The sequence below is a fragment of the Lepisma saccharinum genome, chromosome 18 (genome assembly GCF_977018435.1).
Source record: "Lepisma saccharinum chromosome 18, izLepSacc3.1, whole genome shotgun sequence".
In the NCBI taxonomy this organism is placed as follows: domain Eukaryota; kingdom Metazoa; phylum Arthropoda; class Insecta; order Zygentoma; family Lepismatidae; genus Lepisma; species Lepisma saccharinum.
This window is the reverse complement of record NC_139246.1, coordinates 11,647,874-11,662,219: the sequence shown is the minus strand read 5'-3', so window position 1 is coordinate 11,662,219 and position 14,346 is coordinate 11,647,874. Positions and strand designations below refer to the sequence as shown.

The 14,346-nt window shown below is 36.5% G+C and overlaps 1 protein-coding gene across 1 annotated transcript; it reads right to left on the bottom strand.

Moving 5' to 3' along the window:
* Positions 1-5,836: 5,836 nt before the first annotated feature.
* LOC146002660 (uncharacterized) lies at positions 5,837-7,696 on the bottom strand. The gene has a single exon (XM_083140621.1). It carries the CDS (start codon positions 7,694-7,696, stop codon positions 5,837-5,839), a length of 1,860 nt encoding a protein of 619 aa, XP_082996747.1.
* Between the last annotated feature and the right edge of the window lie 6,650 nt (positions 7,697-14,346).

Here is a 14,346-nt window from a genome sequence, read left to right as displayed (position 1 = left end):
GTAATTCGAAAGGCATATATGATTATTTACGTCAAAATTTGAGTGAAAATTTATATTTGACCAGGACTCAAACCAGTGTGTGAGAAGGGGATCGGTTGCCTTTTACGGCCAGGGTGTATTCCGAGACTATTTTTCGCCGCTCCCCACTGACAGAGTCTTACACTTTGAACAATGGACAGTAGCGGGCAAGTGCCATAAATCCAGACCTAGGAATGAAGGTTGATGCAAGGGAGGGGCAATAAAAATTCTGTCATTTGCTTTGCTTGCCAACAGGAAGTTTGCAGGAATAATAATACGAGGGACACTTAGGATTTTTTTCAGCTCCGAGGTAAAACTGAAAAGGAAAACGGCAAACTTTGAATGAAAGAGGGACAGTGAACACAAGTCCTTTGTATTATTCGCCGACACACAAGCTTCCATTTCGAAGCTGAGGCTATCAGCAGCGAAGTTATTTGAGGGTTGGAAGCAGTGACGACGCCAGAGAGGGGACAGGGGTCGCTCCAAGTCAGCCACTCTCCCCCCCCCCGTCCCCCAACTGAAGTTAATTAAATATCGAATAATAAGAGTGTTCATTTATAAGAGTGAGGATTTTCACCTTTTCAAAGTGGTGTATTCTGCATGATATCACTTTCCTGCTTATAATACCAACTTGACTAACAAATATTAATTTGTTTTAGTATATATATATATATATATATATATATATATGTATAGCTGTTTGTGTGTGACTTTCGTTCAAGATTCGAGCGCCGACTTGGACATAGGCCATTTCTCATTCATTTATGTCCTGTAATTGTCGCGATTTACCCAAGTTTTAACCAGTTTTAAGAACTGGGGAAAAGTGTTGATTGTGGATGGTTTTAAAACATCACGGATATTTTTAGGACCACAAGACATCATCTGTAGTACGGGAAATTATTCTAAACGTGGTCGTTAGTGACAACGCTAATTAGTTAAAGACATTCAAAGTTGATTCAAGATTTGGTTGGTTGGTTAATTTGGTGTTTTAAGTCTACTTTATTCACAGTAAGGCTAATCAGGATTGGACATACATTATAAAGTGCCTCCACTGGGTATCGAACCCGGGACCAAAGATGATCGAAGGAAAACGGACACTACATGTCAGTTGTTGTGGATTCATCGCGGTTTCTTACTATTCAGGGACTTGAATTTCGAGATGATGAGTCTGAGGCAAACCTTAACGAAGGGAATTTCTTTGATACTCCTAAAGTTAATTTCAAAATGAGGGGATATTATATGGAAATGTATTGAACTTGAACCTTAAAATGCAAATTACAATTAAAATTCTATTCAAAACATATCGCTGACAGGTAAAAGAACGCTTATTAGGATTTGTCACTCTGCAATCATTAGATGCAGGTTCGCTCTATCTCGTACATATGAAAATCGAAGAACTTCTTCCCACGATCACCATAGGTGCCTGCAATTGTGTAGCACAGACATACGTTGGAGTGGTATAGTAAGAGTAAGTAATGTCAGGGTCAGAATATTTCTTGAATTATGAGATAACTCTAACCTTTCTCAGATCCTGTCATATCCAGTGATAACATTTTCCTGAAAGGCGAAACACAAATTTTGCCCAAAACTCTTCTGCGTTACGAAGATGGCACGGAAGTACTCCACTTAACGGATTTGAAAATTTAAATTGGAATTTCACAAGGTTCACACTCTAGTTGGATTCTCTGTAACAATTCCAGTTTCCAATCCAGCGTGTGAATGTGAAAGAACCTTTTTCGTCCTTAAAATCTTTGAAAAGGCTTGCTCGAAACAGGATGCTGGATGCAAACTGCCCCATTTGGCTGTCCTTCCCATTGAGAAGAAATGTCAAGTCCTGGACGTACCGAAGGTGGACAATGTGTTCTTCAAACAACATACAGCAGAATTCTCCTACAGGAGAATTGCACTTCACTAAGTGACTTTCATTGTTTCTAATACTTAAGAAGAATAATTTCCTCCAACGCCACGTTTATTTTGCAAGAAAATTAAACTCTTCCAAGCATTTTTTTTCGTCACTTATATTATTATCTTATAACTTAAATATTTATATCAGTAGTTTCATCTCAAGAAAGACGATGAATTATAAAATTATGAATGTCTTCCAATACTGAAATAGGCCACTAGAGACAACGCAACTTACGAATAAAAAAGAATTAATGCCTTTATTAAAACAAATATTATGGACATAAACTCGTAATCAAGAAGTAAATTTAGGCAGTATCCATCCGCTCTACATAAAGGACAAACACAAAACACCATACATTAATACAATAATAATTATAATAATAATAATTATTATTATTATGTTAAGTATTGTTATATATGTATATATGTGTGGGTGTGTGTGTGTGTGTGTGTGTGTGTGTGTGTGTGTGTGTGTGTGTGTGTGTGTGTGTGTGTAGTTGTGTAGTGTTTTCGGGCGTTTTAATGTGACTGCCCCGAACAATATTTTGTTGCCCCCCTTCCGCCCCACAAGCCGTCACTTGTTGGAAGTAAATTTATTAGGACGAGGAAAGTAACATCAGCTGTTGACAGTGTTACACCAAAAGATGTGATATGTGCTACTGTTTGTATAAATGATAGGAAATTTAAGCATAAATTTATAATTGTTGAGACTTGAGAGTTGTTTCCGTCATTTGATCGTAGGAAGAGGTTTTCTGAGACAGACTGGGATTATTTTACACATACACGAGAAAGGGTGGTTGTTTAAAGATAGAGACGTATTTCGCACATTTTATAAAAGTTCAGATAAAACGAGAATTTAGCCTTACTGTTATGAAAAGAAATAATACAGTACAGGGAAAGAATAACTCTTCACATTTCTCGCACCTGGTGGGATGCAACACACATGAAAAAGATTGGTTTGGTGTTTTAAGTCCACTTTGTGCACAGTAAGGCTAATCGGGAGTGAACCTACAGTTTAAAGTGGGATCCGAACCACTATGTGCCTCCACCAGGTATCAAACCCGGGACCCCTTGATTACAAGGCACCATCGGGCAGGCCACATGCACAAGAATATTGCAGGAAGTCTATGAACGAGGATGAAGAGGGATATCTGAAATTTGACTTCCCTGCGGATGAATTAGTGGATTTTAATATTCTTAAGGTTGATATTGTTTTGTTTTTTAAGTCCACTTGATTCACAAATAGGCTAAATCGCGAACCGACCTATAGTTTAAAATGCGATCCGATCCACTTTGTGACTCCATTGGGTATCGAACGCGGAAACACTTGATTATAAGACCTCGACGTTATTACTACGCCATCGGGGAGGCATCCAATTTACGCAAATATGTTGATTCCAATAACACGTTATATGCATAATCTGATAATGATACACTTTTGGTGCATGTAAACATATTTTTTTCAACTATAGCATGTCTAAAAGAATCATTGAAGTTGGGATTTTTATAACTTCAGGAGGTACGGCTCTGTAAATGTGCGATATAAAATAAATGCAGATTGATTTGCCTTCCATACGTGGTGGTTTTGTCACGCTTCTTCGATTCGTGAAACATACACTTTTGCAGGAGCGACGTCTTGCATCCGCCTGGTTCTTGATTCCGCCTGGGGCCTTGCTGTAGCTAAACATAAAATATATTTGTTTAGCATAATCCAGGGTCACTTATTCCTGCCGAACGTACTAGAAAACAAGGATTCTATTGGGATCATACGGCTTTGAATGAGAGTATCAATGAAGATTTATGTACACTATGTAATTATGATAATGAGCATTAATCAGGAACTTTACTTTTAGTCAACTGGATTTAACATCCTTTTTTGTTATTCAGCAAATATTCAATTCATCACTTTTTTTTACATTATTTTCCTTGCCAAGACAGCTGTTTTTATGCAAAATTTGGCGATCTTTACTACAAGTAAGCTAGATATTAGCTAATATTCGTGCTGTTATATTACTATTCTTGTACAGTCTTTGTAACATTTCATGTAATAATAGAATTAATAAATTTACATATTCAAGTGAATAGACCTATGAATTATATTAATGTATTACTCTAAACATTTGCTTAATTGTTGTCGTTAATGTTATTATCATCATGTTTTCTGAAACACTTGGATCGAATATGCTCCGCCGACATAGTATATTTCTAGATGCGTGCCTGCCGAAGGATAAATTTGATCAAGCGGTGGTGGTACCGAGTTTAGAGCCTAAAGGAAAAACAAACAAGTATGTGCGTCATAAGCTGAGCATAAGAAATAGCACAATATCACAAAGAAACACTTTATGAAACTTATGTCATAGAAGGAGATGTTTAACAATATTAAGAACAATAAATTCTTTCTATTTGTAATTTTAAATAGTCTTTGTGTTCGTACTACACATTTAAAAACTTTTTGTTGCTCCCCAGCGCCAAGGTTAGAATATTTTAAAAAATGTAATTTTTCACAGTAGGCTACACGGAAGTTCGACATTCAGAAAGAAAGAAGGTCCAGGGAAAAACATTTCAATACTTCCAAAAGGATGTAATGAAAAAGAACACTCACTTAAATGTACGATGGATAGACAGTTGTATGAAGCGAGAAAAAACACAAAGTAGATTTCATAAGATACCTAGAAATCAGTATCCAAGAAACTGCATTTTTAATGTCAATGTCCTCCTGATTAACGAACCTTATTTATTCTCACCACGCAATGGGTAAAATATTTCTAGCTTTATCCCACTTTCCGGAAAAATATTTTGTGTTTCTGCTACTTTTGACTTTTGTTGGCATGATATCCCGGATCACTTTTACGAGACGAAAGGAGACAGCATTTTCACGAGACGGGACGAGACAACACTAGTTGCTATACTAAACAAAGACAGCTCTGGTACCCTACATAAAGTACAAGAGCGCTGAAGGATTTCTGTTGCATTGTCAACTAAAAGCTGAAAATTAAATCTACCAAGAATTATCCTTATTTTTGTAAAATAACGTTACATATTTATTTTTATTTTTTAGGATTACAGCTAACATTTTACTGTAACGAAGTCAAACAGAAACATCGAGATGACATTACATAGATACATAATTAACAACAAAATTAACATATCTTCCTTGAAAAGCAAACTGTCCCGGTGTTCGCTCTACGTGAAATAAGTTCTGACAACATTATGAATGCATCTTGAGAGCAAACAACAACGCACATGAGGTATGAGATTTTATGTATGTTCGTTTCATTCAACTCATCAGTGATGTTACATCGTGTTGTTTACATTAATTTAGTCGTAGGATTAACAAGAGGACCAGATTTAGGCGAACAGAAATTGGGAGCGAAAAATTTTATGTGAAATCTGCTCTGATCTGAGCAGATTCTCCATGAAAGTAACACGAAGAAATAACTTTATATCTTGCTTCAGTACTCCCCATTCATGGTTTCCAATTCAGTTGATGCAACACCATCTAGGCCCAAAACTATAATCCCTAATATCATAATGTCCGATGCCGTAATGGTATCAGAAGTAATACAGCTTTCTTTTCAGCCCACCAATCTACATTCATTAAAATGAAAATAATTTCTACCCTGTATTTGTACACCGTACACACACACACACAAGAAAACTGTGAAATTAAATTGACATTTTAAATACTGCAATTTCGCATACATATGTATTTTACAGTACAAAATCATGTGAAAATACATTTCTAACGCCTCTAATTATTTGTAATACTGACAATTACTCCGAAAGTATATCGGATTTCGGTTCTATGATAAATGGACACTAAAATGTCTGAAATATATTTGCATTTTATCCAAACACCTGGCACATCCTCCATCGTTTCGCTTCAAATAAGTTGACATGTTCAAACATTTACTTATTTCCCTTCACACTTCAATGAAACTAATTCCAACGCCAAAACTAAGACAGCCATACATAATCCAATAAGTAATACAAAGGCTGCTCTTAGATCATACAAAGTTATTGGTACATCTTCTTTCAGTCCAAGAAAAACGTGCGGTCTATCATATTTCTCAAACCATTTATCAACAAGGCCACTCTCCATCAATGTATCAAGAATAGCTCTGAAGTTCTCAATGTAAGGAAAATTCTTGGCAACTACGTAAGATGCCATGTAAAGACCAATTCTCTCCTCTGCAAGGTGTGTAAGTCGAATGCCACTGTCAGTTTTCCATTTTGAACTTAGTGCAATGGCCCCATCAAGGTATATAAAGGAAACAGCGTCTCTTTTAACACCTACACGATCAATTATCTCATGTTCATCTTCAACCACTTCTGCATTCACGAACAAATTCCTCAACTTGTTATCATCAAATAACTTCATCTCTTCAATCCAGCGTGGAAAGGTGGTTACAGGTAAACCAGAACGAATGATGTCGTCCACCGTATCTATCTCATCATAAAATACAGGACACATCATGAAGTGTAACAAGGAACCTTGGTACAATGTGCGAACAATCAGAAAGAATAGAATTGCAAATTGATACATTGTTTGCAGATATTTGTTTCTGGGTTCTCTGAAAAAGGAACCGTTCAAGAAGATAGACAGAATTTGTAAAAAGCTTGTACTCAGTCTTGCATTTTCGGATGCTTCTAGATTAAAGTGATGAGTGAACTGTTCACAAATTAATATGAAGAAAATCGTTCCAACAACTGCCAGCCACAGACTCAAACGAAACGGAAGAAACAAGAACATCCACTGGGGAATACGTTCTGACTTGGGGACGAGGAAAACGAACTGAGAGTATAGAAGAACTGTAACGAAATCAGCATGTTGGAATGTGTCATAAATCAGTGTACGTAACTTTCCATAAATTTCATATCGTTGTGGAGCTGTAATGTCACAGGAAGTAACGTTTGAAACCTTGACCTTCGTAATTGGCTCATTGGGTGTATTCCATGGAATAGGAGTAAAATTCAAACTTTCTATTACTGCTACTAGCGGTCTCCTATATCCAGATCTTCCTAAGGTACACCTTTCAGTGAATAATCCAAGCGAGTTTTTAATATAAACAGGGTATCCATTAACATGCCTTGTCCTCTCTCTCAGAGAGAGGGAAAAACCTGAATTTCTTCGAACAATCTGATGATATTCTTGTATTAATATCTCCTGCCTAAATGGGTTGTAAGACCAAAAGCCGAGACAGTCATTTACTCCAGTTGAACATTTGCCGCTCTGAACCAACAATTCAACGTCCAGGATATATTCTTTCCACAGGATAGAAAAGGTTTCGTTGGTACCTTCCTGCCTATGAAACTGCTCCCTGATTAGAATTATGAACTTTCCTCTTGAGTTCCAGTACGGTAGTTGCTTGGCTTCTTGTAGAAGATTGGAGAGCATTTTGTTGTTGTCTGCCAGCAACAAGAAACAGGACTTTTTGCCATCCTGGTAAGAGGCTGTAGAGGAAACTCTACAATGATCAGATGAATTCATTCTCTGGATCATGACAGACAAACCATCTTGCTGAAAGATTCCATTTAGGCTCCCTATTATGGTATGTAGATCCTCAGAACACTCTATGATCGAAACACTTCTCTCAAAGTTCAGTTGAGTTGCACAAACTCTCTTCACAACATCCAAAGCACTGAAGTTGTTTTCAGTCACTCTAGCTGTAGAAAGATGATGAAAATGATGTGTACTTGCTGAACATGCAAGTAGAAAGATGAAGATGAGTGAAAGTTCAACAAACCTACTTCTCAGTAATCCAATCCTCATTGTAAATTAGACTGAATCTGATGAACTGATTCTGAAATGAAAAGATTGTAGTTTTAGGTTCTTCGTGTATTTTAGTGTAATGTAAAATATATTCAAATATAGGTAATATGTATTTTTAGCAGAATACGTCTCTTCCCAAAAAAAAAACTGCTGTGGATAGAACGTTTGCGGGTCGTACTAATAAGACGTTGCAAAGTGTACGTACAGGAAGGAAACAATATAAAATATGAAGTTCAAAGAATTCTGTGCGTCAGAGCAAATGTATTTTACAATGTAGGTAGTACATGTAGCGATACAAATCCAACACCATGTACAAGAAGCTCCGTAAGCGTTTCCAGCTGGGAGAAGCACACAGCATCTAATCTACTTCGAATTAGAGGGATAATTATAGAGTATGCAAACCGTTCACTTGACCTGCATTTACTTAAGAGCGTCTAGGCAGGTCTAAAGCAAAATAGTATTGAGGAAGATTTAGTCCAAAATCACACCAAACCTATACACAAGATGGCGTATCTGGAAATACTAAATCTAATGGGTTTGAAATAACAAGAGGTCTGAAACAAGGATGCATATGTAGTTCCCTCGCTTCTATCATATTGATAAATCCAGTTGTATAATAATGTAATAATAAAGTTAGCCATTTACAATTACGATTCAAACATATGGGATCAGTGTATGTTTCACGTTATCGCATATGCAGATGATATCAACATTTTGACAAGTTAAGTGAAAAATCTCCAACATAAGGTGAAGACCTGCAATAAAACTTATAAAGTACGACGTGAGTGTAAAACAAAATAAACACTATGAAGACATCAAGAGAAGAAGAAGAAGAACATAAAATATTTCTTGGAATTCATAAGTTACAAAAGGACAATCTTTTAAAATACCTAAAGGGAACACCGCTGCAAGGTAAAATGGATAATGAAATATAGTGTAGAATCCAAGCAATGTAATGTTATTGCATGACTTGAAGAAGACTTCCTCAATAAAAAAAAGAAATGACAAAATCCACAAAATTATCATTATATATACACTATACAAACGATTCTAAATAACTGCGTGCGAATCATTAAGCTTAATGTCAAAATATCAAAGTCCACTACAGAATAGAACTGACGATTTTACTTAAAAGAGAAGGAAAAGGAAGATGAGACTGAGTAAGAAACCAAACTATAAGTATTAGTTTAGGAGTATTTTCTGTGAGGAGATCTGTGGAAATAAAAGGATGAGACTTGAAAAGCGTCAAAGATCTAGAACAGAAAGATTAACATTGATCCATCTGGAAAGCCTAAATGCTGCAAGGTAGAAAAAGAGAGACTTAGTAAGAAATATTAAACAGGTAGAGTAAATTTGGTAGATAACTATTACGTAGAGTTTGGTAAATAATACACAATATAATTTCCTGCAGCTCTCAGAAAGTTGAAGAAGAATTACAAATTACTTACACAGAAGACATGATTTCACTTCAAATCCCACCCAAACTCTCATTTTGTAATGCGCTTACAAAATTCACTCATTGAAACTTGTATAACTATTATACATTCAACTCCAAAGTCATGTAGCCTTCAACGCATACTTTGTTTCATAAACTGCGTGCTATTTCCGCTGTCATCAAACCATTACCTTTTTTTAACATCATATTGTTCAAACTCTTGGTAAATCCAACTATAGAACAAAGTGGGTTGAGGTTTGGTATGATTTCAAGTTTAAAAAAAGAAGAAGAAGTTTTAAGAACAAATATCAATGAAAATGAAGTCATTTCGATTCACAGCATGTCGAAAAATTAAAGCATTCTTTAAAAACCTGCAAGTAGCAACCGTTTTAATGAAATAACGCACATGGAACAATTTTCATCTTCTGAAAGCAAATCCACGTTCTATGTCTAGTACAGAACTGAGTTATAATGCAAGAAAACCTTTACACACTATATATTTTTGGCTTTCATAGAACACAAAAGATTATCAGAAAATTACACTAATATATCACAAAATTAAATTCTTCAATACACATGTTTCCCTGCTTAATATAATTGAACTTCTACAAACCAAAAAAATAGCATCTGCCTTGAGAAAATTGGTTGGAGATATACATGTATGTGTTGTTTGTGTGTGTAGGCTTCACATATCATACACACATCTTTTTTATCATAAGTTATATGTTACACAAGAATCCTGAGAGAATAATATGTTACCTGTGACAATGTTATTAAGTCAAGAAAATGAAATTGCTTTTCAGTTTAATCCCATACACAGGATTGATACTTTTTGTACTCGACGGATTGGTAATTTCAATATGCTTAATGCCTGGTGTACTCTTCTTGTTGGAAAATTTGCTTCACATTACAAAGTAGTAAACACAATTTTACATTATCTATGTGTAAGAGAAATAAATCAATAACTCATTTCATAAGTAATCCCAAAACAGCATATTTATTATATTGCTTTACATTATTCTTCTTTAAGGCAGGACGAATGTGATGTATTATTGCCATACGTATCATTGTCTTCTCAGGTATCTTCATCAATTGAAAAATTTGCTTTGGAATTGGAATTGTGTGTCGTATATTTCATTAACATATTTCATTTAGACAAGGCGACTGATTCTACTCACGATAGAATATATAGTAAAAATCATGAGTAGAAGCCACAACTATACATTTTCAGTATTGTTTCATGATTGAATGCTATTAATTCGCTAATATTTCGTAGGTTCCACTAGTTTTTCACCTTGGCTTCTGGTACAAATAGTCACGGTTTCGATCCCTTGCTCAGTGATCCAGAATGCCAAAAATCAATACAAATGTGCAAAATTTGCATTCTTAAGGAATAAATGACACTTTTTGTCCAAAGAATTGACAACAGATTGATTATTACGGTTTTTATACAAAAAGTATAATTCTTACCCATTTCAATACACACTTGTGACCACACTAATACTAAACAATACACTTGGAAGATTGAAATACATTGCCAGAAATAGATTAAATATTAATAAAAATAATTATTATAACCATAAGAATATCAATAATAATAATAGCAAAAATTGTGAAAAGTATTGTTGAAATGACATTATGCACAATGAATGTTTAACGCCTAGAAAACAGACTTTCTATTAAATCACTTAAAAAAGTAATGTATTTTAAGGAATTAAATAATATTTATTCACTAGTTCCGATGCTTTTCCTTCTCCTTCCTCCTTTACAGGTACTCTTGTTGCGAATGTGAGTTCCTTGGACGTACTTTCCCGTCGAAGTTCATTTCATCGTTTTTTATTTCTGTCGCTACTTTCTTCAAAACTGACAATCTTCTTTCGAGAGTGCATACAGTAGAAGAAAAACCCACCTCAAACACCCCATTTGTTAAAAGCCAACTGTTGTTATTTTTAAGAAATTTATCTTGTATTCGGCGACAATTTTCACATCCTTAAAATACCTTGCTGCAGAACCGCGACACATCAACACTAATCTTGTTAACACAATCTTCAGAGATATTGTCAATATTGATAGAATCTAACACGAATGAAACAAATGCTTAAAGTAAATTTCATTAAATTTTTGATGAAGAATCATTTCGTGGATATCTACTGGTATGACGTGAATGGGTAACATTGACCCAAGCGATTGTGATTTATTTTTTAATCTCTTGCAATGAGTGCCTAAGGCGACTCTTCAGTGAACCCTTCGAATATCATGACCTGGAATTAGCTGTGAGGCTTCGTTAGTTCCCCCTCACAGGGCCGTAGAAACATCGCCTGTGCAAATTTCACCCAAATGCACCCCTGCGTTTCAATTTGGTATTTAAACATGCTATTTTTTCCTCACTTGTATTAATTGTGAAATGCAATAGAGATGTTCAAAATTAATACAATTAGTTTAACCAATAAATGTAGCTATTGTTAATCAAATGCTTTAATGTAATTATAATTTGGACTTACTTCTGGGTAATATTTAGGCTACACAGCGCGAACCTTAGGCAAAAATTTTAGAGAGAGTGGTGATGAATGTTTTGGAAGGGGGTTAGGTGATGTTGGAGGCGTTTGAAGAATCACTGTTACACTGCACTACTGCTATATGTATGTATTAAGCAGCAGCTGATAGCGAAATTGGAGACCTCCCGTTACACAGCGCGCGCACACGTGACCACGTTCTGTTCAGGGTTGCCAGCTGATACATTAACAGCAGAATACACGTTTACACACATACAAGCTAAATTTGTCAAAAGTAGCTAAAATAGCAAAACTTTTCTCCCGTACCTTTTTCACAATACTTTAAAGTATCTCTTGCTTTAGAAATCGTCGCGGGAAATAGCGGCGAAAGCTACGTTAACTCGAGATAACTTTTGAATTTTCAATTTAAAAATAAAAGCATTATATTTTACTTTAATTCAAATATCTGTTATTTTTCTGTGTATTACTGAGATGTTGTGAGTCTACCTACCACAATGTTATTGCCCGGCAGAAAAAAATATTGCTGCAACAAGTCTTTATAGTCCGAAAATTCCATTTTCACGAACCGCCATTTTGAGGTCCGAAAACAAGTTCAAATAATTGGTTTAGAGAAAAGAATTCTCTGGCAGTTTCATGCTCCATTTAGTTGTTTAGAGAAGTTTATAACGATAAAATCTTGCTAATTATCAGGTAAATCAATTAATCATCGTAATAAGCAATAATATGCATTGGATGGTGGCTGTTCACCGGGACTTAGATGGCAGAGTGCGAAGGACTAGCCTGTTTCCCGAGAGAAGAGGCCGAGCCTCGGGCAAAGAAATATAAAAATACAACTTTATTACCAATGGTCAGATTCAACTGAAATTAAAGACAGCCCAGCAACAGATTATCATCGACGAAATCCCCAAAGCAGAATTTGATAGGAGATAAATTAAGCCCGATATTAAAGGTTAAACAGCTAGACTGGATAACAATAGCTACAGACTCCATGGCACTGTCTTCGGAACGAACGTGCAGGTTACAATAGGCCCGATCTTAGGCTAACCTCTCTTCGAGGTGCTTTTTGAAAGGGTCAAAGAACTCCAAATATACGGGCGAAGATAGCAGGACAAGAGCCTACGACTTGAGGACAATTTAGCAACGCTTGGACAGAGAGGGTACAGTAACGAACCCTTTGAATAGCAAATAAATAGACGAGCAGAGAAGCGGAAGACACAGTTTTACTCGGGTTTTCTTCGACGTGCTATCACACAGTTTTACTCGGGTTTTCTTCGACGTGCTATCACACAGTTTTACTCAGATTTTCTTCGGCGTGTTATCGTACACAATCTTTCGCGAACCACCCGCGTAAAATATCCGCTTTGTGTGTCGCACCGTTCCGTGTTGTTTTATTTCGCACGTATCTGTGTACTATCAAGATGGAGTAGAGACAGAGAAAGGCCTTGCTGGGGGGGGCGTCTGACCCAGTTGCCACCTTGAAGATGCGGAGATCCAATCTCATCGCCCGGAAGCCATCTATTGACCACGCCGCAAACATCCACGACTTCACCACGAGGACTTCAGTCAGAGCCGACAAAGGTAAGCCGGAATGGACGTGAAAATGGATAAACTTCGTTAGCCCCGTCGTGACATCCAATGAACTCGCTTTAATTACATAAAAAATCTCGAAATGACATTGCTTATTACGGTGATTAAATTGCACCAACTATAATTTTAACATGTAAAACCGTACAGCGTTCAATTATTCATTCATCCAAAGTATTTAACATTCAGATTGTACGACGCTATAAATTGTCAATATAATTATATATCAGTGATCCTCGTTAACCTCAAAATTAACAATATATAGATTAACATTCATTCAACAACAACAACTTAAAAGGAGTAGTGTTTTGTCGTACAGGTGAAGCTCCGACCGGAACATGTTTTTCCCGGAAATGCAAAAGTAAATGTCAAATTAAGAACTGTTCAATCAATGTAGCTAACTTTAAACATGCCGCCGAACTATTATTGTATTAATTACTCATGTCTATTGGATTGCCGAGAAATGAATGCGAGTGTGACTGTGAGAATGAAAGGGGCAATGATGTAATGTTTATGCATGTGCTCTTTTAGCTCAGGCTCTAGGCAGCACCTCTTCGGAAAATGTAGTCGAGCTGGGACCGTTGGCGAGGGATTATCTAAGCACCGGAAAATTCGACAAAGACGAGGTTTTCGGATTGTACCCGACCATGGAACTCAACGAGGGCGTGGTTTGGAAGATCGGAAAATCGAAAGTCACGTTCGAGGGTGACGACGTGAAAGTCAATTTGGGCGAGAAAAACAGCTGGAACAGGTATCCCGGCACGGTGGGACTGTGGGAACTCATCACCAAAAAGCATCCAAGAGATTACACAGACGAGGATTACCAAAGTTACAAGGAAATTTTGATCATGACGCATGCCTTGTACCAAAACAACGACGCTACGCAGAATCGCGTCAAATCCAGCAGCGGCGAAAAATACAAGAACCTCATCAAGCCGTTATGGAACCAGGTCAAAACAGGCAGCGGCGTCAAACTCTACAACACCCTGCCCAAAGATTTTGTGTGGGTGGACGACGTGCGCAAGCTCATAGACAGGTTGTTGGTTATTGCAGGAGAGGAGAATGCAGGCAACAGCAACTTTCGCAACGAGAAGGTAGGAATTGTGGACATGGTTAGC